The 25053-nt window shown below is 42.9% G+C and overlaps 1 protein-coding gene across 4 annotated transcripts in view; it reads left to right on the plus strand.

Moving 5' to 3' along the window:
• The first annotated feature begins 1237 nt into the window (after positions 1-1237).
• zswim5 (zinc finger, SWIM-type containing 5) overlaps positions 1238-25053 on the plus strand; it is a 69089-nt gene continuing 45273 nt past the window's right edge. Inside the window, exon 1 of one of the 4 annotated variants that reach the window (XM_090182305.1) lies at positions 1238-1866. In XM_090182305.1, the coding sequence (XP_090038431.1) occupies positions 1368-1866 (499 nt within the window). In that variant the 5' untranslated portion in view covers positions 1238-1367. The remainder of the gene's footprint in view (positions 1867-25053) is intronic. The other 3 variants (XM_021613288.3, XM_021613287.3, XM_021613289.3) reach the window with 3 other exon arrangements.

A 25053-nucleotide genomic window follows, 5' to 3' on the forward strand; every position in this document is an offset into this window, starting at 1 on the left:
TCATTTTTTGTTGTTGTTATATCCTGTTTTTGCTTTGTCATTATGGGGTATTGTGTGTAGATTGATGAAGGGGGAAAAAACTATTGAATACATTTTAGAATAAAGCTGTAACGTAACTAAATGTGGAAACAGTGAAGGGGTCTGAACACTTTTCAAATGCACTGTATCTTGGTGAATATTATTATGGATATTATTTAATTAATTTAAATGTTTGAATATATGTCCTCTTCTCAGTCCTGGCATATTTGTAAATGTTTGTGAATATGGCCTGTCAATTCACCAGATCTGACACCCAGTGAGTATTTGCTGCATTGGAAACATTGACATTTATTCTAGAAGTAAATGGTGTAAATTTGATTTGCAAGTCAGTGCTTGCAATACATCTTAAAGAAAGATACTTATTAGTAAAATAGGTCTATACAGCATAGGCAGGGATTTACTGGAGGGAAGTTTTCACTACTTGGATGTGTTCATTTTATTTCCATAATGTCATGTTTATTTCAAAACATTCTTTATGATTTATTGGACACTAATGTGGTTATTTTGGTTGTCATTCATAATTTGAATATATAGGCTAAGGTTGAAGTTGAGGTGAGCATGATGTGTCTGTCTTGTTGCAGACTGCACACACAGAGCCACCTCTTCCTATACACCAACCAAACCAACAGGCAGACTACGTGCTGCGTCCGGTTTATGAACTCAGTCAGAGTGTCAGTTTACTGTTGAGAGTTAGAAAAGTATAAATACACAGGGTGCAAGTTCGGGATTTGCTAGTGCATCAGCAGTTGTCCAGTTGTTATGCTAGTCACCCAATTAGCAAATGTCAGCTAATTATTTAAAATTGCTAGGTTAGGTAGTCTAGCCAGCTATCTAAATCTTGTAGTAGGCCTATTCATTACCAAATTACCAACTGCCATACAGGGCATGTGCTCAGGGGCCCTAAACCTCCAGGGGGCCCCCATTGCTTTTGTAGTCACTCTCAAACAGATATCATATGAACATGGCATTAATCATGGCAAAATGTGTAGAATTGCAGGAAATTAGCTTCAAAACTTTCTCACCATGGAATAAATGATAGAATCTCGCCTAGGGCCCCCAGAAGGCTAGAGGCGGCACTGCACACACACACACACACACACGCACGCACGCACGCACGCACGCACACACACACACACACACACACACACACACACCAAGAGGCCAGTAGCGGTGGCGCGTTGTCAGTGCAGTATCGCGATTGGGGAGTGTTTGTTATTGGTGGTGACGTATACACCCCCTCAACCCCACTCCCTCCTCTCCGGTTGTGCAGTGTCTCATTTGTGCAATTCTGAAGCTGGTCGTCTGTTCTCAGTGTTTATCTGGACGTCATGGCGGAGGGACGTGGAGAGCTACCGCCTCAGCCGCCACTTCATCTATCTTTACCCCCGGCCAGCAAGCGACCGTGCTTGCGCCCGGCTCCTCGAGGGCCTGGTCCGGGGCCTGGTCCGGGTTTTCCGAACTCTCGGTTTCGCTGCCCGGAATCTCTGTTGGACTGTGCCGCGAAGGCTGTAGCGGAGAAATGGGCCTTTGAGAGGGTGGAGGAGCGCTTCGAGCGGATCCCAGAGCCCGTACAGCGCCGTATAGTCTACTGGTCCTTTCCGAGGAACGAAAGGGAAATATGTATGTATTCGTCGTTTCAGTGCCGCGTCGCAGGCGAAGAGGGTCCGGCGGTGGGCACAGTGGCTCCCGCTGGATCCGGGTCTGTCCCTGGAGGGGTTACCAATACGACGGCCGCCGCCGGGGCAGCGGGCACCGGAGATGGACTGCCTTTCCGCCGAGGCATACGACTTTTGGAGACTGGTTGTGTGGAAAATGTCTTACAAGTCGGTAAGTGGAACAAAAGCAGCACTTTGCCCTTGTCCCTCTTCTCCTCTTAAACAGCTTTTCACATGAATCTGTACCAGCTAACTCGGTCAAGGAAGGGTCGGATGGCTTCTAGGAATTATAAGTTTTTCCATACAAACAAAAGTATTGAAAACCTGGTCTATGTTGATGCAATTTTAGCATACGCCAATATTAATTTGGTTCGGTTCGAATTAAGTGAGCAGAATGATCTACATTCGATTTGCAAATTCAGATGTCTGGCTAGGCTACTCTGTTTCAGTAGAAAGCAGGATATGTTGGTCTGTATCTGTTTAGCTGTTAATAAATTAAAGGGCTGTCAGTTGAGGAGCCTTTATTGTAGCCGTTTGTTAAAATGTGACTGGTTTTAACCTCACGAACTGAGACAAAGTATAATTTCCATAGCCTCAATATAGCACTGACTCGCTTCACATTACGTTGAGTCGATTGAGCCGACCCAGCTATGTGTTGGCAACATTTAGCACTTTTTTTCCGTCGTCTAGGGCTACAGTATGGAAGGCTACGCTTTCCGTGCGCCGGACTGGCCGCTGAGGGGATCTAACACACGCGAATAAAATGGATCTCCATTAGTCAGTTTTACATTTTTATTATTTTACAACTCGGTTGTGTCTTTTTGATAGATAAAGGGTAGTTTGTGTTAGACAAAGGCGGTTATTGGTTATCTTATTATAATTAAACCAACGTAAGCCGCTTTGATCCAAATCCTATATCTTTTGTTTATTTGCTAGTTGGACAAGACAAAGGACTCGTATCCAATCTAGTATGGACATTTTTTTTGTGCTATGTTAACCAAGCATCGAACGCAAGTTTAGAAGTATTAAAATAGATCCGGATGCCTTAAATTTTACCAAATCATATTAGTGCTGGGAAAATGTGTCTCAGGGTAGCTCCTCTGCTACACAATAGCTTTCCAGTTGAGATTATCAATATCCGTCTCGCATTTCCAATGCGATCACTGCAAAATAGCCACCACTGAGGGTTATTTTCGACCAAGGGACAATTCAGCGGCTCCTCTCTCCAATTGTTTTATTCATGCGTCTGCCTCCATAAAATGTTAGACTTATCAAATCCTCATTATCTAAACCAATGGAGGGTTTGATTAACTTTTGTTTGGGGCTAGGGCGAAGAGCCAGATAAACATGTGGGTTTACAGATCCCGACAACTGGGAACGGAATAGGCCTAGAACACGTTTTTATAGGTTACAGCAAAGACTGGGCTATTGGCCTATGTGGAAATGCTTTGATTTCATATTGTTTCTGTACAATATTACTTGAAAATAATAAAGCACACCATATTCAATTCTAAAAACATTATGATAAATCCCAAAGTTCAGTAAGGCATAAGGAAATATGATAGCATGTAGAAATATAAAATCCACATGAATTATGCAGATATGTGTCTGACAAGAGACAGTCAATTTGTGAACTCAAGTGATTTCGCTATGGAAATGTGTGGCTGAGTATGAAAATACAACCAACATCAGCACAGTGGAGTCTGAGTTGTCCCTTGAAATATAAGCTATAATGTGCCTCAAAAGAGACACTTACCAGTGTTAGCCGTAAATAATGTATTTTTCCTCCGGGTCAATACAGGCCTGTGTTTACCTTTTTATGAGCAAAATGGAAAGCAGGTAAATGTTCACATATGGGTCCCTGAGATTTCTATAAAGTAGAAATGAAATCTTTTTCTGCCATTTTTTTGTGTGCATCTTGTATTTCCAATCCTATATTTGTCTAAAAAAGACTATGGTACATTAACTTTGTTTACACCACCAAGCCTTTCTACAAAGTGCATACATTCCTATGGTATAAACCAGCTACAGATGAGGGTTGCTTGTGCCTTCAAAATATTTAGGATAGTTTTCTACTTGCTCTCTGTGACTGCCAGAACTAACCAGCTCCCTGTATCTTAACCATGCTGTGGGTCTCCTGGCATGTGATTTTTAATTTAGAGGGTTCTGCCTGGTGCTCCAGGCCTGCAAAGCAGATGGGATGTTTACAAACTAACAGCTTATATGAAGCGGTGGAGAAACCCAGGAACATGTCATCTTTGGGAATGCAGCCCGTTTATGTTCTACCTTTTGGTATACTCCGTGAGTCTAGATTCGACGACTGGCATGTCTTCCTTGCTTGTTTGATAGTTCAGACAGAACATTCCACTCCTAGTCATCCAAAACCTTGTTACCTGCCTTGAGACATTTAGCCAACTGTCAGAACAGGACAGGAGCAGGCCTGTTGCTAGCTCTCGCTCTCTCTCTCTCTCTCTCTCTCTCTCTCTCTCTCTCTCTCCATTGCCTCATGTCTGGATGGGCCCACCACTTCTTTTCACCAGAATTGTAATTCACATGCTGCAACAGTAAGCCCAAAAGTCCTTAGTCAGCGCTTTTTATTTGTGTCGATGGGGGCAAACTCATCTGCAGTCAGGACAGTTAGCATGCAGTGGCTCATAAATACATTCAGTGTTTGGATTTTTAAAATTAATTAGTATAACTGCGTAATCAGTTGAAAGACAAGAATACCAGTTTGGCCCAGATATATGCCTTTGTCTGGTGTGCTTAACTCTAAAGTCCCGTATTGCATGTGAACTCATCACATTGCACATATTAGCCTGTGCTCATAATCTACTCAGGGCTTTACTCATAATTAGAATAATCAAAGCTGGTTGTGTGTTTGTGTATAATCCCCCACACATGCCTAGCAGTCTCCTCATCACCAGGCAGAATCTTATAAAGTCCTCAGAGAGGAGGTTCCAGCTTTGAGTCAGGCTTCAGGATTATTGGGTCATGCTTTGTTACCCAGCTGTAGAAAAAGCCCTTGTTCACAGAAGGGGGAGTAGGAGGGTCTGTGTGTGTGGTGGGGGGGATTGTTATAAACATGGTCCTCTCTCTACCTCACCACGTTGTTTCATAAAGCCGTAATAGGTCCCCCTCTTTGAAGCTTCACCGATTTCCACTAGAGACGAAGCCATGCTTATGCTGGATTATGCAATTTAGCTCTTGAGATTCCTGTGACAATGTTTGGGGGGGGGGGTTCAAGTCATGTGGGGCTTCTGCTATGAAGAGAGGGTTTAAGGGTGACAGCCTAGCGGTTAAGACAGTTGGGCCTGTTGGGTTTGAATCCCTGAGCAGACTAGGTGAAAAACAATCTGTATGTGCCCTTGAGCAAGGCACTTAACCCTAATTGCTCCTGTAAGTCGCTCTGGATAAGAGTTTCTGCTAGATGACTAAAGTGTAAGTAAAAGGAAGTGATTGAGCTCAGCCAGGTCCATTCCTAGTCATCGATGATGTACCTCAGCCATGACTCAAACAGGAGTCACCCACTTCTTGGATTTTTGTGTGGCAGGGTGCGGGCTGAGTACGATCATGTCTTTTTGTTTTTCCATCTTGGCATCTCATTTGTAACACCTGTATTGTGGAAGGCATTTTTGTGTGTTTTTGGTGTTTCGTTAGAAATGACACATGGCAAAATAAGTTGTTTATACTAGATGATGCCATGTTAATGCTGTGGGTAGACGGCTGTTTAACTGTCTGTCTCTCTCCTCTCATTCTGTTACATTTGGGCTCTTCTACTTCCCTACTACAAAATGAAAACTACCCATTCGCTAATGACTAACCCATAGTGTCTAGTCTACATTATAAAATGGATATGTATCGTTAGTAAATCTGTGCATCTGCTAATGGACTTTACTTAGGCTATTTGTTTTTGATGCAGACCCCTTCTATTTATTTTCGTGCCCTTACTGTATGTTTTCCCAAACTCAAGTGAGTTTGGAGCTTGTTTCTTGGCTCGATTTTCTTGGCTCGATTTGAAGCAGATATTAATTTGTTGCTCCTCATGTCACTACTCATAGTTAGCCTTATCCAGCTAATTTTCAAATGTTGCTATGGAACAGCCAAACAACAGAAGTGATGGATTCGACTTCCACTTTACTTCCCTACTGCAGCCCGCCGGTGGCAAACTTGCCTCAAGATGCTGGAGTAAATTATTAGGAGTCAATTTATAGAGCATAAAAGTAAAGTAAACATGTATAAGTGTAACGATAGGCTATGTAGCCTATAGTTTAACTATAAAACCTTTGTGAGTATTAACACTAGAGGAGAGTTTGTTGTTCTACAGTCCTACTCCTGTCAATCAACCAGTGGTGTAAAGTACTTAAGTAAAAATACTTGAAAGTACTACTTATATAGGCCATCCAATGTATTCGGTGCATGTGACAAATAAAATGTGATTTGATTTAAGTCGTTTTTGGGGGCGTATCTGTGCTTTACTTGACTATTTATATTTTTGATAACGTTTACTTTTACTTCACCACATCCCTAAAAAATGATGTACTTTTTACTCCATACATTTTCCCTGACACCCAAAAGTACTCATTACATTTTGGATGCTTAGCAGGACAGGAAAATTGTCTAATTTACACACTTATCATGCATGATAACATCCCAGGTCATCCCTACTGCCTCTGATCTGGCGGACTCACTTAACACATGCTTTGTAAATTATGTCTGACTGTTGGAGCGTGCCCCTGGCTATCCGTAAAAATAATAATTATAATTATGCCGTCTGGTTTGCTTTATATAAGGAATTTGAAATTATTTACACTTACTTTTGATACTTAAGTATATTTAAAACCAAATACTTTTAGATTTTTACTCGAGTAGTATTTTACTGGGTGCCTCACTTCGACTTGAGTCATTTTCTATCATGGTATCTTTACTTTTACTCAAGTATACTTTTTCCACCATTGCAATCATCTGATCAACATATCCTACTGCATGCTGCCTATTAATAAAGTGGTAACAAGTCCATTCAGTGTGTGTTTTTTGTCATATTGACAACTGATAATAATAGGCTACTTCAATGTACATGTGTAGGCCAAATGAAAAATAATATAGCACATATTTTACAGCATGTCAATATTGCCTCGTTGCTCAAATGGTTTGCGAGTGATTTCCATTTTTCTAATGGTTGTCAAGTCCTTTGGGTCTTGTTTTACTGTGCTCATCTCTCTGTCTGTCCTGTGCAACTGTTTGCAAATGGCAATGCATCAGTAAAACAATGTTATCATAACTGGCCAAAAGTGATCACACCAATGCACTTTCTCTCTTAAACTTTCCCTGACAGTTAATTTTCTGTAGGCCTGTTTTACATTCTGCTCCACTATCAGGGCCGGCGTTATGGGCGGGCCCCAGGGGGCCTGGGCCAGCGTTATGGGCGGGCCCCAGGGGGCCTGGCCCGCCCTACCGGACCCCCTTGCCCGTCCAAATAAATATAGAAATATTTATTATTTATTTGACCGAGACGCATGCCGACAAAGATTCTCAGATTTAAGCATCCAAGTGAGCGAAACAGTGCCCCTCTGTCTCAGTATGTGTAGACCACAGGAGGTTGGTGGCACCTGAATTGGTTAGGACAGGGTTGTGGTAATGGCTGGATTGGTATAAGTGGAATGGTATCAAACACAATAAACATGGTTTCCATGTGTTTGATGCCATTCCATTCCTTCCGCTCCAACCATTATGAGCTGCCCTCCCTTTCTCAGCCTCCACTGGTGTAGACCATGTATTGTATCTGATGCTGTCTGGGCAAAAAGAATATGGCATGTCATACCTTTTCTGGCCAGACAGCATCAGATACATGGGCCACTTATAGTAAGACAAAGGGGTGCTGTTTTGCTCTCCAGTTTCAGCTGAGAGGAAGAAATGAAGCGAGAGAACCCACTTTTGCCAAAATCTGCTCTGAACAAGCACAATACTTTTCTAATATGCAGACCTAACCTTGTCGCCTGCATTCTCGACTTTGGACCAACGACTCACGTTGTTAGGGAGGAGACATGATCACCTTATCATTGTATACAGATCTCTGGTTTCAGACACTTGCAAAGTAAAAAGGAAAGTTGGCGGGTGAACAATGCACTGTTCGGATGCCGGCTTCCCCTATAGTGTATTGATCTTTTGCCAAAATGTATATAATAATTACTTACTAAAATCCTTCAAAATACTTTACCAGAGAGTTTGAATTGGCCACAGAGGACCATTTAGCTTATTTAAAAAAATGTGGATTGTTTCAAATCACAACTGCATATGCCTATTTGTCAAGCCAGCTTTATGGTCAACGCATGTGGTAATAGGCCTAGTTGATTATTGAGTTGCATCTGTCAGGAAAAAGCATCTCAAATGTGTGAAGATAATGTATGTGGAGTATAATTTAAAATGTTAAATTCATGCACGTGCATGCGTGGTCCTGTGGGAAAAAACGGGCCTGCTTATAGAAATCAACTCTCCCAACTGATTTTGTTCTGGCTCTGTCCACTATTGATTAGCCCTAGGCCTACATTTTTAGATGAGAAAATGATTATTTCTACCTGGGCTACAAAAACACAGTGCAATGAGAAATGTATTATTGTTAACAAGTGAGTACACAATTATTGTCTATAGGCTGTAAACTGCTAGCCTGGCTGACTCGCAACCCACGTGACCACAGCGAGGCGGTTGTTAGCAAGACTAGTAAACTGCAGTGATCTAGGCTAATTTAAATAACCGCTCAAACATCCTGTTTTGTTTCATGCCGAAATAACTGCATAGACTACAGCCTAGGCCTGATTCTACAACTATTTGGATCAGTTTGGGTCTATTCTCGATAGTTTAGAAGGTCCTGAATGGTACATTAGCAGCCCACTCATGGTGTATTTAGTCAGGATGTAGCCTTTCAGTGTTTAGATAGGCAGCCTACTATAGGCTTCTCCTTTCCAACTCCCCGCCCCTCGTTAATGCTGTAGCCTATTTTACATTCCGCAAGCAAGAGTGCATTTGTCCTCCAATAGGTTCTCGGTGAATAAAATATGTGGAAATAAGTGTCCAACCAGCTTTTGTACTCTATTTTTTCCTGGGACTGCACACGATTTAAGAGGAATAGCCTAGGCGGCGGAGAGGCCAGTTGTGTAATTGCGCAACAGAACAATGACGACAGACAGACTCGAGACGTATAGCGTAACTGGCTGACTACGCCGCTCGCGTTGTGAGCGTTGCAAAATAAATTTAAGAAATCTATGTTATTCAATTATTGCACCCACACTGCTCGCGCGAGCCGACGAGCGTCTGTGTTGCCAAGGGCTAAAATAGAAATCAGTTCTATTTCTGACACAGTTCATGCTGCAAGTCCTGTCTCTCCCATCTCCTCATTGGTTTATGGTATAACCAATGAGGAGATGGCACGTGGGTGACTGAAAGACGAACAAGGTTGAACAAAGTTGACAATTGCAATATAAAGTCAGGAGAAGAAAAAGCCTGGAAGGAAGAGAGATGACTAGAAACGATTCAGTTGACCGTTTTATGTGTGTATTAATTGGCGGAGTAGAGGACCGTGTGCATTTCAGGTAAAATAACAACTCAATGTTTATATCCCAGGACAAATTAGCTAGCATCAGCAAGCTAGCTAAATAGGACAAATTAGCTAGCAAGTGCAAGCTAACTAGCTAAATTGCCATAAATGTTTAATGTTTTTCGACCTGTCCCCAAATTAATATAATTGGTTCAGAGTTTGTTTTGATATTTTAACCTGCGTGTTGTGATCACGTTTGGTGTGGGGGGACAAAATATATTTATGCACGATGGTGCACGCGCACAGCCGGTTTGGGTTCCATGTAAGTTAGAAGCGTATGCCCATTAACCCATCCATTTATAAAGATAATATATCGTGTTAATTTACACTGTGGGAAAAAAAGTGATCAGATAGGCTACCTATGATTTCGTTATGTCAGCTCCAGTCCCCGGACACGCAGCTCAAAAAGCTACTGTATTGATTCTGTTTTTTAGGGACTATAAATGTATCCTACCTAGGCTACAACAACACAATGCAATGCAGAATGTATAGCATGACCAATATAGTTTTCACTTGTAATTAACCGATCTGTATAAGCGACAAAATAGGCGCCCTTATTATTTTCGGTTCCACCAGGTCTTGTTTGTGACTACGTCACGCATTTTCATATCTGAGCGAGGGGCCCGTTCTGCGGACAGGCTCATCCCCTCAAACCCCAGAGGCAAGAGACAGTCCTCTGACATGGGAGTCCAAATACCAAAGTATTTTCCTACTTTGGTTTACTTTATTATCGTTCTTGATTTGTCGTTCATTTTTAGGCTCATGATAAGCAGGCAGATATGGTGCACAGTTTTTTTTATTTATATCGATGCATCATGGGGAATTTAAGGTCATAAGTCTCAATGTAAATGGACTGGGGAGTGACATCAAGAGAAGTAAGGTCATAAGTCTCAATGTAAATGGACTGGGGAGTGACATCAAGAGAAGTAAGGTCATAAGTCTCAATGTAAACGAACTGGGGAGTGACATCAAGAGAAGTAAGGTCATAAGTCTCAATGTAAATGGACTGGGGAGTGACATCAAGAGAAGTAAGGTCATAAGTCTCAATGTAAACGGACTGGGGAGTGCCATCAAGAGAAGTAATGGTCTTCTACGGGAATGTGTTTGATTTAATTGCCACAGAAACCACTGGCACTCTTATCTGTGGAGGGGACTTTAACGCAATTCTAAACTCAAAACTGGACAGCACAAACCAAAATAGGAAAATGAGCCTAGTTGCCAAAAAGATCAATAGGATACTGCAGGATCTAGGACTGCTCGATGTATGGCGTGACACACACAAGACCAATAAGTAATATACTTTTTACTCAGCCCGCCACACTGAATACTCCAGGTTAGACTACTTTTTTATGTACAGTGCAGATAGACACAGGCTTAAGGATTGTAGGATCGGGCAGAGCGACTTATCAGATCATAATGGAGTTTACTTAACTTTTCACCTTGATAGCAAACCAATAAATACTATATGGAGACTTAATACAAGCATGCTGAATGATCCAGCATTCAAGGAATCAATAAAGACAGAATTGAACATCTATCTGGAGAATAATGATAATGGGAAAGTATCTCCTGCTATATTGTGGGATGCAGCTAAGGTGGTTATTAGAGGGAAGATCATAGCCACATCATCTCTCAAGAAAAATATTAAAGCACAGAAACTGCTGAATGCTGAAATTACAGGAAACCCTAAGAAACTTAGAACGATCTCATAGTCAATACAAAGACCCTCTTATATTACGAGAGATTCAAAAGGTAAAACAGGAAATTACCCAGATTTATAGAGAAGAATTAGAGAAAAAGCTTAGGTTCCTGAAACAACGATATTATGAAGCAAGCTCAAAGGAAACCAAATTACTAGCATGGAGACTCACGAAATAACAAGCACAGAATACCATTTTCAAAATTAAAGACCCCAAAACAAAAAAGATCACATGCAAATGAGATGAAATACAGAATGCATTTGAATCATATTACACAAATCTGTACAAGCAACCAGAGAAGGCAGATGCACAGACAATAGAGCACTTTTTGAACTCACTTGATCTCCCGTCAATTGGGACAGAGCAAAATGATAGACTAACTTTAGAAATATCCACAGAAGAAATTAATAAAGCAAAATCTCAACAAAAAGTCAACAAGTCTCCAGCCACTGATGGCTTCCCTTCAGAATGGTTCAAGACCTTCAGAGAACAATTAGCACCTCTACTTAAGGCCTGTTTTAACTGGACTCTGAGGGAGGGGGGTCTCCCACCGTCTTGGAGAGAGGCCATCATATCTGTAATCCCAAAAGAGGATAAAGATGAGAAAGAATGCAGTTCATATAGACTTATCGCAATTCTTAACACAGATTATAAACTATATGCATCAATAATAGCCAAATGAATGGAGAACATAATCCCAGAATTGATTGACGGAGATCAAACTGGTTTCATACAAAATAGGCAGACACAGGACAATATAAGGAGAACACTACATGTCATGGACCACATTACTCAGAATAAGACAAGTGCAATATTAATCAGCCTAGATGCAGAAAAATAATTTGTTTCAGTGGGATGGGATTACCTATTCCAAGTTATGGAAAGATTTGGTTTCAACAAAGAAGTGATACAGTGCATCAAAACACTGTATTCATGTCCGACCGCTAGAATAAAGATAAATGGAAATTTGACACGAACGATAAAATTAGAGTGAGGGGCAAGACAAGGCTGTAATCTTTCACCCACGCTCTTCTCCTTGTACCTCGAACCATTAGCACAGGCAATAAGACAGGACCCAACCTTAGAGGGAATAATAAGAGACAGTGAACATAAGATATGTATGTATGCTGATGACGTTCTGTTATTCCTTAAAGACCCAGGCTCAAGTGTACCTAGATTGATGGATGTTTAACAAACATTTGGAACATATTCATGTGCTTAACGTACACAAGACCCAGGCCCTAGTATATAATTATACCCCACAGGAAGAGCTGAAGAGTAGGTATAACTTCACCTGGACCTCTTCATCCATTAAATATCTTGGAGTGTATCTACCAGAAGATACACCCACACTTTATTGCCTGAATTACGATCACATTAACAAGAAAATATATGATGACCTAGACAGGTGGAATTCACTTCCCTTAGATCTTAGTGGTAGAATTGAAACCATCAAAATGAACATCCTGCCAAGGTTACTGTATTTGTTCCAATCACTGCCCATAGAAATCCCACCTAAACAGTTTAGGGAATGGGATAAATGGATATCAATGTTTATCTGGAACAGTAAAAGACCAATAACTAGATATACAACATTACAGTTACCAAAAAACTGTGGGGGTATGGCCTTACCAAACCTAAAATATTATTATGTGTCAGCCCAATTGAGACCTCTGGTGTGTTGGTGCAATTCAGAATACGAATCCAAATGGAAGACTACTTTGACAGAGATACCCATACAGTCAGTTTTGGGAAATGAGGACGTGGTAAAATAAATATACAATAGACAAAATCAGTGGATTAATTTCTCTCTGAAGACATGGTTTAGGGTAGATAAACAAAATAATTTAGAGAGCTCAAACTGCTGAGTTGGCCCGCATACGACCCCAGCTTCATCCCTGCAACTCAGGACAGCAGGTTTAAACAATGGACGCAGAAAGGCATCACATCATTCAGTACAATTATAAGGAATGGGATAACTTCCAGAAAACATGGCTTGGATAAACAAGATTTTTACAGATGGAGAGAATGCGGTCTTTTGCACTTGACACTATTTCTTTTTAAAAAAAAAAAATTTTTTTTTACCCCCTTTTTCTCCCCAATTTCGTGGAATCCAATTGTTGTAGTAGCTACTATCTTGTCTCATTTCTACAACTCCCGTACGGGCTCGGGAGAGACGAAGGCTGAATGTCATGCGTCCTCCGATACACAACCCAACCAGCCGTACTGCTTCTTAACACAGCGCGCATCCAACCCGGAAGCCAGCCGCACCAATGTGTCGGAGGCTACACCATGCACCTGGCACCCTTGGCTATCGCGCACTGCGCCCGGGCCGCCACAGGAGTCGCTGGTGCGCGATGAGACAAGGAGATCCCTACCGACCAATCCCTCCCTAACCCGGACGACGCTAGGCCAATTGTGCGTCGCCCCACGGACCTCCCGGTCGCGGCCGGTTACGACAGAGCCATGGACTCTGATGGCACAGCTGGCGCTGCAGTACAGCACCCTTAACCACTGCGCCACCCGGGAGGCCCCGACACTATTTCTTAAGTGAGATAAAAGTGACTGACCCTCGAGCAGCTCAAATCAAATCAAATTTTATTTGTCACATACACATGGTTAGCAGATGTTAATGCGAGTGTAGCGAAATGCTTGTGCTTCTAGTTCCGACAATGCAGTAATAACAAGTAATCTAACTAACAATTCCAAAACTACTGTCTTGTACACAGTGTAAGGGGATAAAGAATATGTACATAAGGATATATGAATGAGTGATGGTACAGAGCAGCATAGGCAAGATACAGTAGATGGTATCGAGTACAGTATGTACAAATGAGATGAGTATGTAAACAAAGTGGCATAGTTTAAAGTGGCTAGTGATACATGTATTACATAAGGATACAGTCGATGATATAGAGTACAGTATATACGTATGCATATGAGATGAATAATGTAGGGTAAGTAACATTATATAAGGTAGCATTGTTTAAAGTGGCTAGTGATATATTTACATCATTTCCCATCAATTCCCATTATTAAAGTGGCTGGAGTTGAGTCAGTGTCAGTGTTGGCAGCAGCCACTCAGTGTTAGTGGTGGCTGTTTAGCAGTCTGATGGCCTTGAGATAGAAGCTGTTTTTCAGTCTCTCGGTCCCAGCTTTGATGCACCTGTACTGACCTCGCCTTCTGGATGATAGCGGGGTGAACAGGCAGTGGCTCGGGTGGTTGATGTCCTTGATGATCTTTATGGCCTTCCTGTGACATCGGGTGGTGTAGGTGTCCTGGAGGGCAGGTAGTTTGCCCCCGGTGATGCGTTGTGCAGACCTCACTACCCTCTGGAGAGCCTTACGGTTGAGGGCGGTGCAGTTGCCATACCAGGCGGTGATACAGCCTGCCAGGATGCTCTCGATTGTGCATCTGTAGAAGTTTGTGAGTGCTTTTGGTGACAAGCCGAATTTCTTCAGCCTCCTGAGGTTGAAGAGGCGCTGCTGCGCCTTCTTCACGATGCTGTCTGTGTGAGTGGACCAATTCAGTTTGTCTGTGATGTGTATGCCGAGGAACTTAAAACTTGCTACCCTCTCCACTACTGTTTCATTGATGTGGATAGGGGGGTGTTCCCTCTGCTGTTTCCTGAAGTCCACAATCATCTCCTTAGTTTTGTTGACGTTGAGTGTGAGGTTATTTTCCTGACACCACACTCCGAGGGCCCTCACCTCCTCCCTGTAGGCCGTCTCGTCGTTGTTGGTAATCAAGCCTACCACTGTTGTGTCGTCCGCAAACTTGATGATTGAGTTGGAGGCGTGCGTGGCCACGCAGTTGTGGGTGAACAGGGAGTACAGGAGAGGGCTCAGAACGCACCCTTGTGGGGCCCCAGTGTTGAGGATCAGCGGGGAGGAGATGTTGTTGCCTACCCTCACCACATGGGGGCGGCCCGTCAGGAAGTCCAGTACCCAGTTGCACAGGGCGGGGTCGAGACCCAGGGTCTCGAGCTTGATGACGAGCTTGGAGGGTACTATGGTGTTGAATGCCGAGCTGTAGTCGATGAACAGCATTCTCACATAGGTATTCCTCTTGTCCAGATGGGTTAGGGCAGTGTGCAGTGTGGTTGAGATTGCATCGTCTGTGGACCTATTTGGGCGGTAAGCAAATTGGAGTGGGTCTAGGGTGTCAGGTAGGGTGGAGGTGATATGGTCCTTGACTAGTCTCTCAAAGCACTTCATGATGACGGATGTGAGTGCTACGGGGCGGTAGTCGTTTAGCTCAGTTACCTTAGCTTTCTTGGGAACAGGAACAATGGTGGCCCTCTTGAAGCATGTGGGAACAGCAGACTGGTATAGGGATTGATTGAATATGTCCGTAAACACACCGGCCAGCTGGTCTGCGCATGCTCTGAGGGCGCGGCTGGGGATGCCGTCTGGGCCTGCAGCCTTGCGAGGGTTAACACGTTTAAATGTCTTACTCACCTCGGCTGCAGTGAAGGAGAGACCGCATGTTTTCGTTGCAGGCTGTGTCAGTGGCACTGTATTGTCCTCAAAGCGGGCAAAAAAGTTATTTAGTCTGCCTGGGAGCAAGACATCCTGGTCCGTGACTGGGCTGGATTTCTTCCTGTAGTCCGTGATTGACTGTAGACCCTGCCACATGCCTCTTGTGTCTGAGCCGTTGAATTGAGATTCTACTTTGTCTCTGTACTGGCGCTTAGCTTGTTTGATAGCCTTGCGGAGGGAATAGCTTCACTGTTTGTATTCGGTCATGTTACCAGACCCCTTGCCCTGATTAAAAGCAGTGGTTCGCGCTTTCAGTTTCACACGAATGCTGCCATCAATCCACGGTTTCTGGTTAGGGAATGTTTTAATCGTTGCTATGGGAACGACATCTTCAACGCACGTTCTAATGAACTCGCACACCGAATCAGCGTATTCGTCAATGTTGTTATCTGACGCAATACGAAACATCTCCCAGTCCACGTGATGGAAGCAGTCTTGGAGTGTGGAGTCAGCTTGGTCGGACCAGCGTTGGACAGACCTCAGCGTGGGAGCCTCTTGTTTTAGTTTCTGTCTGTAGGCAGGGATCAACAAAATGGAGTCGTGGTCAGCTTTTCCGAAAGGGGGGCGGGGCAGGGCCTTATATGCGTCGCGGAAGTTAGAGTAACCTAAATTAATCCAAGTATTCACTAACGCATACAACTTGGGGAGTAACAAAAAAAACTATTTCAAATCTCTACTTGGGTATTCAATCCTCAAAGAAACATTCTACAAACTATATTAAAAAGAAATGGGAGGAGGAACTTAACAACCTCTTGTAACTAGGGGGCACTATTTTTAATTTTGGAAAAATACCGTTCCCAAAGTAAACCGCCTATTTCTCAGGACCAGATGCTAGAATATGCATATAATTGACAGCGAATGTTTCCAAAACGGTCAAGATATTGTCTGTGAGTACAACAGAACTGATATTGCAGGCGAAACCCTGAGGAAAATCCAATCAGGAAGTGCCTCTTATTTTGAAACCGTTGTGTTCCTATGCACCCCTATTGGCCATTGGAAGGGATATCAACCAGGTTCCTTTTTCTACGTATTCCCTAAGGTGTCTACAGCATTTTGACGTAGTTTCACGCCTTTATGTTGAAGAATGAGCGTAAACGACTACATTTTGCGTAAGTGGCCAGCTGAGGGCTCTCAGCGTGATTCCTGCGTAAAAGACAGAGGTAGTCATTTTTCCTCTCACTCCTACTGAAAAGCTAATTGTCCCGGTTGATATATTATCGAATAAATATTTGAAAAACACCTTGAGGATTGATTATAAAAAACGTTTGCCATGTTTCTGTCGATATTATGGATATAATTTGGAATGTTTTTCGGCGTTGTCATGACCACTATTTCCGGTGGATTTCTCAACATAAGGTGACCAACAAACGGAGGTATTTTGGGTATAAAAATAATCTTTATGGAACAAAAGGAACATTTGCTGTCTAACTGGGAGTCTCGTCAGTGAAAACATCCGAAGATCATCAAAGGTAAACGGTTAATTTGATTGCTTTTCTGATTTTCGTGACCGAGCTTCCTGCTGCTAGCTGGACATAATGCTATGCTAGGCTATCGATAAACTTGCACAAATGCTTGTCTTGCTTTGGCTGTAAAGCATAATTTCAAAATCTTAGATGACAGGGTGATTAACAAAAGGCTAAGCTGTGTTTCACTATATTTCACTTGTGATTTCATGAATACGAATATTTTCTAGTAATATTTTTTGACCGTTGCGCTATGCTAATTAGTGTAGTTGATGACAATTCTCCCGCATCCGGGATGGGTAAGTTTCAAGAGGTTTTAACATTGAAATAACTGATGAAACATGGTTGAACATATTAGACTCAACAAAGCTCCACCAACTCAAGGTCATGGAGAGAATTCTGTTGGAAGAATGTTATACGTTTCTTCATAACACCTAAACTGAAATCAAAACAGATTGGCTCACTACACCCTTGTTGGAGAGAATGCGGTCTATTGAGGGGGGACCACTCTCATATCTTTTGCACTTGACCCGCAATCAAAATTTACTGGGGAGAAATAAGATCTAACATTGGAAAAATAATGGGATTTGACATAGAACAAACATTCATTTCTTTGTACATGGAAATACCTGATAACTTACACAATAGAGAAAAGTACCTCTTGAATGTCCTACTGGCAGCCAGTAAAAAGGCTATAACTAGGAAATGTCTACAATTGTGTTCCTACAATAAAAACAAAGTATATATATAAAAAAGAAAAAACTGCATCTAGCCTGCCTAATTGGGGAGTCATTTGGATCAGTTATGGTTCTTTTTATCGTCAATTTAGCCTTCAAGGTCCAGGCACTTTAGCAGGCCAGTAATATGGTGTATTTTCTCAGGATCTATCAGATAACAGAAACATGCTAATGCAGGGATTTCTAGTGGCACGCATATGAATTATGACAATGTGAGTGTGCAGAGGAAGTTGTTGCATAGTTTCCATGTTATGAAAGCGTTCGAGAATGAGGTGGATATTTCTGAAGGTCTTTGTCTTAAGAGTGGTTACTCTCATTGTTGTCTTTGTATTCTAGGTCAAATATTACTCAGAACCTATACAAGTTTTTAAAAAGGGACCACTAATTCTGCTCCGTCTCTCATCGCCCAGACAGACAATATTTAATCAAGACAATTAATTCCATGCCTGCAAGCCTTAAAGAAAATCAGTCAAACAGATCTTCTCTTCACACTTATTAGAACTCTCAGGTTTGAAGGGCACAGCCATTAAAATCCCTTTCTGTTTCTATCAAAGGAGAGAAATTAATTTGGTCAGGGGAAGGGAGAGGTGGGGAGGGGGGGGGGGCTTAAGTATGCAAAAGGATTAATCAGGGGAGAGTACAAAATGCTCCTTCTGATAAAGCAAGGTGAACACATACGCACGCACGCACACACACACACACAGGCTCTATAGTTGCTAGGCCAACACAATGTTGCTGTGAAGTTGTGGGAATGTGTTATATAAGCTTTAGTGACTGACCCTGAGGACAGACCATGTAAAGAAGAGCCATGCTGACTGACTGACTGTATAGCCATGCTTCTTCCTCTCATGTGCCACATGTATTCAGATCTAGTCCCCAGTTACTGCTGCTTGTTTTCATGTTTACACTGGAACAAGATGATAACCAGCTACAGCACCATTCACATTCCACCCCTCTCATATAACATGTGTTGTCTGTAGGGGTTTCATAACAATGATTTACCTTTGGTTCGGTGCATTCTCAAATGTTGAAAATCAATGTGACTTTGCCCCCTTGCATTTGTTGCCCGCCTCCTGCCCAGCAATACCCTCTGATTGCTTGACTTTATCAGTAATACACACTGCTCAGCCCAGATCCCACACGTTTACAGACCTGATTTGTGGAAGAATATGCTCCTTGTTCTACAGGGAGATAATGGGTTTATTCATTCCACTGATCTATCACTGATCTCTAGCTTCCACCATATTGATAGGTTGGGCCCAGTGGTAATGTTTAGGTTCCTCCTCCTCTCCATTCCCTGGCTGGCGCAGATACCCGCTGGTGTGTCATGTGCGTCAGTCACTAACCATTCTGCCTTTTATTCGTGTTTTTATTGGAGCTAACAGCTTTCCGCGCACACATACACTGTTCCCTGCTCAAACCAACAACACAGGGTCAAGGAGAATGACTGCAAATGTTAGTTCCTATTGAAGCCATCATGCATCAGTGGTGAGTTATCCTGTTAGTCCTCATTCCAGCAGGTATATATTATACAGTTGTTATCACAAGCTGCTGCTACTGCAATGTGACTTATTGTGTCCAGCTTGGAGATTATTATTACAGAGTTAATACTGGTTGTTGGAGTGGGATTGACGTCTGTGGGTGGCCTTTCACCATTTCTTTGGATTCCTCATGTCTTACTCATTGTTTCAAAAAACGTTTGGACCAAATCGGATGTTAGGTACTATATTTATAGGAATCCATTAAATGTAAAATGATCGATTTGGGTGCAATACTTTTAACTTAATTTCTAAGAGATCAAATTTATATTTCAACAAAATAATGTATTGCAGGAATGCTAATCTTATCTGTTCCTAACCACAGAAACAATTTCAGAACAATCTGGGATGGTGTCGGTCGAAATCCTCTTTCTTGTGCTTTTAGAGGTTGAACGACTCTAAAAAGATTTGTCATGGGTCCTCCTCGGGTCCTGAAAAATGTCTACAGCTGCACCATTGAGAGCATGCATCACAGGTTGGTATGGCAACTGCTTGGCATCCAACCGCAAGGTGCTACAGAAGGTAATGTGGACGATCGAAAAAATCACTGGGGCCAAGCTCCAGAGGAAAGCCCTAAAAATGGTCAAAGACTCCAGCCACCCAAGTCGTAAACTGTTATCTCTGCTACTGCATTCCAATCAGTACCGAGGTACCAAGTCTGGAACCAACAGGACCCTGAACAGCTTTTACCCCGACGCCATAATGCTGCTAAATAGTTAGTCTATCTATTTTGTTAACAATCTGCATTGACCCTTTTTGTACAACCTTTTTTTGACTCATCATGCTGCTGCTACTGTTTACAATCGGTCATTTTATTCCTAGCTATATGTACACATCTACCACAATGATCTCATACCCCCGCACATTAACACGGTACTGGTACCCCTTGTATATAGCCATGTTATAGTTACTTTTCTATTGTTTTGCCATCTTCTTTCTCCTTGCAACGTTGGGAAGTTTCCGTAAGCATTTCACTGTTAGTCTACACCTGCTGTTTACCAAGAATGTGACAAATAAGATGTCATTTGATTTGAAATGCAAAAATATCACCAGGGGTAATAAAAAGGCCATGGAAAGAGAAGGCAAATCAGCCCAAGGAATGGAAAAAGTGATTGAGAGTAGGGAGAGATCATCAATCAACCCATATCCTGGGCTACTAAAGGATTGTGTGAAGCCAAGCAAAAACTCCTCCGACTTCCCTTCTGTCAAAGTCTTCAAATTTAGAGAGTGGCATCGTCACTGGCCATGTAACATAAAACTTGGAGAGGAGGAAATGCAGCCACAGAGCAACCAGCCTCTCCCATACAAGCCTTTTATCCAGCTGAGTTTCTGTGTGCTGGGAGTTGTGGCCAGTTCGCATGGAAACTTAATAATTTTCTCCATCTGGACTGCAGGGAAGGCTAATGTGTTGAAGAAGGGGTCAAATATCCTGCCAGAGGGTAGAAACAGGAGAAAGGGAGAGACAAAGAAAGAATGAGAGTGAGGCCTCTGTGGCAGTCAGCTATGTGTGAAACATTATGCACATTTCTAATGGGGAGACTCAGATTGTTGTTAAGATGTTTTGGCTATGTATAAATCCTCTTTTATACAGTAGATGCTCTTCTTTTTACTTGCTTGTCAAGTGACCAGTCTGGAATTGATCAAATACAATTGTATTTGTCACACGTGCCAAATACAACAGATGTAGGTAGACCTTACAGTGAAACGCTTACTTATAAGCCCTTAACCAACAATGCAGTTTAAAGAAAAATAAGTGTCTGGTAAAAATAAAGCTGGAGGAAGTAAGAAATAAAAATAAGAAATTAAAGAGCAGCAGTAAAATAACAGTAGTGTGGCTATATACAGGGTGTACTGGTACAGAGTCAATGTGCAGGGGCACAGGTTAATTGAGGTAATATGTACAGTTGAAGTCGGAAATGTATATACATTTCAACTCACTTTTTCATAGTTGCTGACATTTAATCCTGGTAAAAATTCCCTGTTTTTAGGTCAGTTAGGATCATCACTTTATTTTAAGAATGTGAAATGTCAGAATAATAGTAGAGATTTATTTCAGCTTTTATTTCTTTCATCACATTCCCAGTGGGTCAGAAGTTTACATACACTCAATTAGTATTTGGTAGCATTGCCTTTAAATTGTTTAACTTGGGTCAAACGTTTAGGATAGTCTTCCACAAGCTCCCCATAATAAGTTGGGTGAATTTTGGACCATTCCCCCTGACAGAGCTGGTGTAACTGAGTCAGGTTTGTAGGCCTCCTTGCTCGCGCACACATTTTTCAGTTCTGCCCACACATTTTCTACGGGATTGAGGTCAGGGCGTTGTGATGGCCACTCCAACACCTCGACTTTGTTGTCCTAAAGCCATTTTGCCACAACTTTGGAAGTATGCTTGGGATCATTGTCCATTTAGAAGACCCCTTTGCAACCAAGCTTTAACTTCCTGACTGATGTCTTGAGATGTTGCTTCAATATATCCATACAATTTTCCTCTCTCATGATTCCATTTATTTTGTGAAGTGCACCAGTCCCTCCTGCAGCAAGGCACATCCACAACATGCTGCCACCCTCGTGCTTTACTGTTGGGATGGTGTTCTTCGGCTTGCAAGCCTCCCCCTTTTCGCTCCAAACATAACGATGGTCATTATGACCAAACTGTTCCATTTTTGTTTCATCAGACCAGAGGACATTTCTCCAAAAAGTACGATTTTTGTCCCCATGTGCAGTTGCAACCGTAATCTGGCTTTTTTTATGGCTGTTTTGGAGCAGTGGCTTCTTCCTTGCTGAGTGACCTTTCAGGTTATGTCGATATAGGACTCATTTTACTGTGGATATAGATACTTTTGTACTTGTTTCCTCCAGAATCTTCACAAGGTCCTTAGCTCTTGTTCTGGGATGGATTTGCACTTTTCGTACCAAAGTACGTTCATCTCTAGGAGGAGAACGCTCTCCTTCCTGAGCGGTATGATGGCTGCCTGGTCCCACGCTGTTTATACTTGCGTACTATTGTTTGTACAGGTGAAGGTGGTACCTTCAGGCGTTTGGAAATTGCTCCCAAGGATGAACCAGACTTGTGGAGGTCTACAATTCTTTTTCAGAGTTCTTGGCTGATTTATTTTGATTTTCCCATGATGTCAAGCAAAGAGGCACTGAGTTTGAAAGTAGGCCTTGAAATACATCCACAGGTACACCTCCAATTGACTCAAATGATGTCAATTAGCCTATCAGAAGCTTCTAAAGCCATGACCTAATTTTCTTGAATTTTCCAAGCTGTTTAAAGGCACAGTCAACTTAGTGTATGTAAACTTCTGACCCACTGGAATTGTGATACAGTGAAATAATCTGTCTGTAAACAATTATTGGAAAAATTACTTGTCATGCACAAAGTAGATGTCCAAACCAACTTGCCAATCCCTGTAGTTTGTTAAGAAGAAATTTGTGCAGTGGTTGAAAACGGGTTTTAATGACTCCAACCTACTTGTATGTAAACTTCCAACTTCAACTGTACATGTAGGTAGAGTTAAAGTGACTATGAATAGATAATAAACAGAGTAGCAGCAGCGTAAAAGAGGGGTCTGGGTAGCCTTATGATTAGCTGTTCAGGAGTCTTATGGCTTGGGGGTAGAAGCTGTTAAGAAGCCTTTTGGACCTAGACTTGGCGCTCCAGTACTGCTTGTCGTGCGGTAGCAGAGAACAGTCTATGACTATGGTGGCTGGAGTCTTTCACAATTTTTAGGGCCTTCCTCTGACCGCCTGGTATAGAGGTCCTGGATGGCAGGAAGATTGGCCCCAGTGATGTACTGGGCTGTAAGCACAACCCTCTGTAGTGTCTTGCAGTCGGAGGCCGAGCAGTTGCCATACCAGGCAGTGACGCAACCAGTCAGGATGCTCTCGATGGTGCAGCTGTTGAACGTTTTGAGGATCTGAGGACCCATGCCAAATCTTTTTAGTTACCTTGAAGGGGGAATAGGCTTTGTCGTACCATCTTCATGGCTGTCTTGGTGTGTTTGGACCATGATAGTGTGTTGGTAATGTGGACACCAGCTCTCAACCTGCTCCACTACAGCCCTGTCGATGAGAATGGGGGCATGCTTGGTCTTCCTGTAGTTCACGATGAGCTCCTCTTGTCTTGCTCACATTAAGGAGAGGTTGTTGTCCTGGCACCACACTGCCAGGTCTCTGACCTCCTCCCTATATGCTGTGTCATCATTGTCCGTGATCAGGCCTACGACTGTGTCATCTGCAAACTTAATGATGGTGTTGGAGTTGTGCCTGGCCATGCAGTTATGGGTGAACAGGGAGTACAGGAGGGGACTGAGCGCACACACCCCTGATTCCCCGTGTTGAGGATCAGCGTGGCAGATGTGTTGTTACCTACACTTACCACCCGGGGGTGGCCCGTCAGGAAGTCCCAGGATCCAGTTGCAGAGGGAGGTGTTTAGTCCCAGGGTCCTGAGCTTTGAGGGCACTATGGTGTTAAAAGCTTAGCTGTAGTCATTGAATAGCATTCTCACGTAGGTGTTCCATTTGTCCAGGTGGGAAAGGGCAGTGTGGAGTGCAATAGACATTGCATCATCTGTGGATCTGTTGGGGCGGTATGAAAATTGGAGTGTGTCTCTAGGGTTTCTGGGATATGGTGTCGATGTGAGCCATGACAGCCTTTCAAAGCACTTTATGGCTACAGACGTGAGTGCTATGGGTCAGTAGTCATTTAGACAGGTTAAATCAAATCACATTTATATATATAGCCCTTTGTACATCAGCTGATATCTCAAAGTGCTGTACAGAAACCCAGCCTAAAACCCCAAACGGCAAGCAATGCAGGTGTAGAAGCACGGTGGCTAGGAAAAACTCAGTAGAAAGGCCAAAACCTAGGAAGAAACCTAGAGAAGAACCAGGCTATGTGGGGTGGCCAGTCCTCTTCTGGCTGTGCCGGGTGGAGATTATAACAGAACATGGTCAAGATGTTCAAATGTTCATAAATGACCAGCATGGTCAAATAATAATAATCACAGGCAGAACAGTTGAAACTGGAGCAGCAGCACAGCCAGGTGGACTGGGGACAGTAAGGAGTCATCATGTCAGGTAGTCCTGAGGCATGGTCCTAGGGCTCAGGTCCCCCGAGAGAGAGAGAAAGAGAGAGAGAGAATTAGACAGAGCATACTTACATTCACACAGGACACCAGATAGGACAGGAGAAGTACTCCAGATATAACAAACTGACACTAGCCCCCCAACACATAAACTACTGCAGCATAAATACTGGAGGCTGAGACGGGAGGGGTCAGGAGACACTGTGGCCCCATCCGATGACACCCCCGGACAGGGCCAAACAGGAAGGATATAACCCCACTCACTTTGCCAAAGCACAGCCCCCACACCACTAGAGGGATATCTTCAACCACCAACTTACCATCCTGAGACAAGGCTGAGTATAGCCCACGAAGATCTCTGCCAAGGGGAGGCACCAACCCAGACAGGAAGATCACATCAGTGACTCAACCCACTCAAGTGACGCACCCCTCCTAGGGACTGTATGAAAGAGCCCTAGTAAGCCAGTGACTCAGCCCCTGTAATAGGGTTAGAGGTAGAGAATCCCAGTGGAAAGAGGGGAACCGGCCAGGTAGAGACAGCAAGGGCGGTTCGTTGCTCTAGAGCCTTTCCGTTCACCTTCACACTCCTGGGCCAGACTACACTCAATCATATGACCCACTGAAGAGATGAGTCTTCAGTGAAGACTTAAAGGTTGAGACCGAGTTTGCGTCTCTCACATGGGTAGGCAGACCATTCCAT

The sequence above is a fragment of the Oncorhynchus mykiss genome, chromosome 8 (assembly GCF_057628025.1).
Source record: "Oncorhynchus mykiss isolate SJ-2025 chromosome 8, ASM5762802v1, whole genome shotgun sequence".
In the NCBI taxonomy this organism is placed as follows: Eukaryota; Metazoa; Chordata; class Actinopteri; order Salmoniformes; family Salmonidae; genus Oncorhynchus; species Oncorhynchus mykiss.